The following is a 4,912-nucleotide window of genomic DNA, read 5'->3' as shown; positions in this document are numbered from 1 at the left end:
CGGGTCCCGGGGCCACCGGGGTAAGGCGAAGCAGGACGGACAGCGCACCGCGGCGCAGAGCATCGCGGAGAACCGATGGAGCACGGTCCGCCTTTCCCTCTGCTGTGCCCTCGGTGCTCCGAGAGGGCTGCGCTGCTCCCGGTAACGCAGCCCGGGCAGCTCCAAAAGAGACCACAGACCCCCAAAAATCCGCCCCTGATTCAAGATGACTCCTGCGGCACAGGCACTTGGTGGGAACTGGAGGAGCCAAAGGCTGGGAAGGACCTACCGCAGTGCTGCATCTCAGCACAGGAGAGACATGGACCTGGTGGAGCGGGGCCAGAGGAGGGCACAGAGATGCTGGGAAGGCTGGAGCCCCTCTGCTGGGAGAGTTGGGGGGGTTCAGCCTGGAGAAGAGAAGGCCAAAAAGGGGAGACCTCAGAGCCCCTTCCAGAGCCTAAAGGCTGCCCCATCCCTGGAGGCGTTCAAGGCCAGGTTGGACGGGGCTTGGAGCAACCTGGGCTGGGGGAGGTGGCCCTGCCCAGGGCAGGGGGTGGGATTGGATGATCTTCAAGGTCCCTTCCAACCCAAACCATTCTATAGTTTTATGATCTACCAGAGGTCCCCAGCTGGTCACAGCTGCCCCAGGGTATCAGTGCTCAGCTGCCCTTTCCCAGTAGCACTGAAATGAAATGGGGCGCAATAAACCGTGCAGCAGGTGGAAAAGCCACATAAAGTCATCTGGGCCTGAAAGATGCAGACAAAAATTGCCTCCTTTGCAATTCTGATCACGTCTGCAGGTCTGTGCAGCTGAGTGAGACCACCCGTGCAACCACTGAACCCTCCTGTCTCACTGGACTGCCGCCAGTACGAAGGGCAGAGTGACACAGAAGGGATCCTCCCCACCAAGGCTCATGTAGATATCAGCCAAACTGAGGTTTTGACCCCTAAAGGAAGCTCAGCTGGTGGACCCAATGCATCCCTTTGGACTACGGCCCACAGATGTCACTAGGAAACCATTTGTGATCACCCCCAGGTACTTCTGGCCTGGCCAAAAACCTGCAGAACAAAGTCAAGATGAGGACACCAGCTGCAGAACGGCCTCTCTGCCCTCTCCCTGCGTAAGCAGAGACAACACTGAGAAGGCGCCAGGAAAGACATGTTCTTTCTTCAGGGATGGTTTGCTCCTCCTGCAGACCCAGCCCGAACGCTAGCATGAGGAGGGATTCCCGGAGCGAGGGAGCAAGTTGGGAGCTGCTGTCTCCAGAAGAGGTTGCTGAGCAGCCTGGCTGCCACATTCATGTTTAAAATGTCCTCAGCACCGCACCCGACCTGCTCCTCACATCAGAGGAGACAAGGTAAAGGGGCCAGGAGGGACGATGAGACACAGGCAAGAGGGCTCCCAAGATTGTATGGGAAGAGTTCCCTGTTTTAAGGGGATAAATATTTGACTCAGCCGCTTCTTATTGCCCATAAAATACAGCAGGAAAACCAGGAGCAATATTCAAGCCCTAGGCTGTGTCTTCAGTCTGTTCCGTTACCAACTTACCGAGCTAGGTGTTCCTTCATGGGTATTACCCGAGAAGCTTTCCTACCTCCTAGCCCCGATCACACAACCAACCTGCCCGAGGGCGTCTGCTCCCCACATCACCTACGCCCGTTACCTGTCCAGAACAGCACAGCCCTGCTCAGCCCCATTTCCCACTTACCCACTTGATACCACCACCGAGAGACAGGAGGAACATGCTTTTAACAAAGACAACATTTTCTGGGAGTCCCCAGAGGCTTTTATTTCTGGAAGCTGTCAGAGCCTACAGCTTCTTGGCTTTTATCTGATGCTGTTGTGACTTCTCTAGTCTGTGAAATAAGATGCCGGTGTCAGGTCCAAGCTGTCTGCCTTCAAAGGGACAGGGCTTCCCATTGTAGCGTGGCAGGAACGTCAAACTGGAGAGACCTCTCTCTTCTGGCTCAACAGCCAGCCTGGTGAGCAACTTGTCTGCCGTGTGTGGGATCACGGGCTGCAGGAGAGTCCCATAGACACGCAGGCATTCCAGCGTGACGTGGATGATAGTGTCAAGCCAGAGCTGCTCTGCGGGGTCTTTTCGGTCGAGTTTCCAAGGCCTGTGTCTCTGGAAGAAACTGTTGGTCTGCCTTACGCACAGGGCAATGCATTCTAAAGCCTTGTAGATCTGGAAACTTTCAAAATAACTGGCCACCTGCAGAGGCAGAGAAGCCACAGACACCACAAACTCATAGTCTTCAGCAGAAGCCCTACCTGTGCCTTTTGCCTCTCTGTAATCCAAGACCTTCGGAAAACAAGACTCTGAGAAACAAGGGTAAGTGTTGCTGGGGTTAATGCTGAGGGCTGTTGACCGATTCAGGAGCCCCCCAAGCGCGTCTGCCAGTTCCGAATTCACTAACTTAACCACCTTCTCATCATAATAGTCACAGTCACGCTCAGGTACACCCTGCCTTAGCAGGAAGTACCGAAATCCATCCAATGTGTACTGTCCAATACAAGCGAAGGGGTCAATCACGTTGCCCAGGCTTTTGGACATCTTCTGCCCACGGACAGTCCAGTGGGAGTGCACAAAGATTCGCTCAGGGGGGGGCAGCCCTGCTGCCATCAGCAGTGCTGGCCAGTAGACAGCGTGAAACTTGAGGATGTCCTTGCCCACAACATGGTGCGCAGCAGGCCACCACTGCCCGTGTGTCTCAGGGTAGCCCACCACGCTCAGGTAGTTCACCAAGGCATCCACCCACACGTAAATAGTTTGTGTGGAGTCACTGGGGACAGGGATACCCCACTGCAGCCGGCTCCTCTCACGAGAGACAGACAAGTCCGGCAAGTCCTCTTCCAGCCAGCGGAGCACGCGCTGGTAGAAAGGGTCAGGGGAAATGGCGTGTGGGTTGTCCCGGAGCCAGTTCCGCAACGGATCCCGGAACGCTGAGAGCCTGAACATGTAATTCTCCTCTTTGGTCCAGTGCACCTGAGAAGGTAGGAGAGAAAAGAATTACGGCCCAAACGTTCTGCAAAGAGTTTTACATATGCAGACAGAATTCTAAACGTGGAGTTTGTCGCACACCCCCTCTGCGTTTGAGTGTGCTGCCCACCACCTGTGAAGCCCTCAGCATCTTTCTATGGCTACTGGGAACCTCCTCTCCTGTCACCGCCTCCCCAGGTTCTCCAGGATACCACCTGAGGACTTTGGCACTTGCGGTGGCTCAGCACTCTGCTTTTAAAGATGCTCGTGCCCCCAGGGAAGGAATACCTTTCTATCCGCCAGATTTCTGTGTCATCAGGCAAGAATTAGTGAGATGAAAATATGCTTTCTTAAAAACATAGTTTTGCAATAATAGTAGAAAATCATGAAAAGACAAAATGACATTGTTAATTACTGCCTTACTAACAAGCCTGGTGGGTGCCTCTGCTATTTTTCTTTGGCGCTATGTTCCTCTTTTTCCGCAGTTTAAGCATTAGAGCATCTGCCGTGGTTTTGGCTGGGACGGAGTTGACTTTCCTGCTGGCAGCTGGTGCGGTGCTGTGTTTCGGGTTTGGGATGGGAGTGGTATTGATGGCACACCAATGTTTTTGGTTGTTGCTGAGCTCTCAAGGCCTTTTCTGCTCCTCATACCACCCCACCAGCAAGCAGGCTGGAGGGCACAAAACGCTGGGAGGAGACACAGCCAGGACAGCGGACTCCAACTGCCCAAAGGGATATTCTGTGCCATGTGACATCATGCTCGGCATATAAAGCTGGGGGAAGGAAGAAGGCGGGATGTGCTGAGTGATGGCGTTTGTCTTCCCAAGTCACTGTTACGCGTGATGGAGCCCTGCTTTCCCAGGGACAGCTGAATGCCCGCCTGCCGATGGGAAGGAGTGAGTGAATTCCTTGTTTTGCTTTGCTTGTGTGGCTTTTGCTCTACCTGTTAAATTGTCTTTACCTCAACCCACGAGTTTTCCTTATTTTTTCCCCACTCTTCTCCCCATCCCACTGGGTGTGGGGGAGGAAGTGAGCAAGCAGCTGGGTGGTCCTAGTTGCTGACTGGGGTTAAACCACGACAGCATCTTAGTTGCTAACTTTGTTAGCCTATAATCATGTTAAAGTACTGACAGCACTCCTCCCACACGTTTAAATTCATTAAATGACACATTTAGCTAAATCGATGAAAACTTTGTGGGTAGATATGGTATGAGTGAGCTGCATAAAGGCACTCAAGAGATCTATGGCTAGGTCAAGAATTTTTATCTTTTAAAGATGATTAAGATTCTAAGATAAGAAAGCATAGGCTCTGGCATCACAGGAGAGTTTGTTTCTAGCACTGAACCCAACAACTTCTGACTGAGCCAGAAAGTGCCTCACTCACAATACAAGCAGTAGAGAGCCTACCACACCTCAAGCTGAGATACCCAAAGGAATAATTAAACCTACTGGTATATACCCTAAGGAACAATTAATCTAGTGATACGAAACTGCTTTATAATGTAGCTGAATTGATCTAATTTCAGTAGCAGCCAGTAGCAAATACTATCCTTTCTCACTTGGTCAGCGGTCACCCCAAAAGAAATATTCTCCCCTACACAAATCATAAACAAGTTACACAAAAATGTTTTGGTTCCCCCCACACAGGCCCCAAATTCTTTATGTTTTTCCATAATCTTTTTCAGTTTCTGGGTACCAGCTCTCAGCACTCTGTCCAGGAGTAGCACTTCACACAGAGCCAATGCAATGTCCTTCAACCACTATTCCCGTTTACACAATCCAGCGATCCTTTTGGTAACAACTCAGGATGCAAAAGCCATCTCACAGTGGGACCTGCAATCATTTCTACTGAAACGCTGACCAGGTCTGGGTTTGGCTCTGAAGCCCCCACCTCACGTCCTCTGCCAGGTGCTAAGAGCTGAGCTACCCATCAGCTAGTCACCTGCAGA

General features: G+C 52.0%; 2 protein-coding genes across 2 annotated transcripts in view; both read right to left on the bottom strand.

The window, feature by feature from the left end:
* Positions 1–1,724, bottom strand: part of RAB33A (RAB33A, member RAS oncogene family) — a 6,344-nt gene extending 4,620 nt beyond the window's left edge. Inside the window, exon 1 of the mRNA XM_009892055.1 lies at positions 1,689–1,724. Coding sequence (XP_009890357.1) covers positions 1,689–1,724 — 36 coding nt within the window. The remainder of the gene's footprint in view (positions 1–1,688) is intronic.
* Positions 1,725–1,753: 29 nt separating this feature from the next.
* Positions 1,754–4,912, bottom strand: part of MARS2 (methionyl-tRNA synthetase 2, mitochondrial) — an 8,006-nt gene continuing 4,847 nt past the window's right edge. The window contains exon 3 of the mRNA XM_009892054.1: positions 1,754–2,969. Coding sequence (XP_009890356.1) covers positions 1,791–2,969 — 1,179 coding nt within the window. The 3' untranslated portion in view covers positions 1,754–1,790. The remainder of the gene's footprint in view (positions 2,970–4,912) is intronic.

The sequence above is a fragment of the Charadrius vociferus genome, unplaced genomic scaffold, assembly GCF_000708025.1.
Source record: "Charadrius vociferus isolate BGI_N301 unplaced genomic scaffold, ASM70802v2 scaffold1279, whole genome shotgun sequence".
NCBI classification, from domain to species: domain Eukaryota; kingdom Metazoa; phylum Chordata; class Aves; order Charadriiformes; family Charadriidae; genus Charadrius; species Charadrius vociferus.
This window is presented reverse-complemented; position numbering and strand designations above follow the sequence as displayed.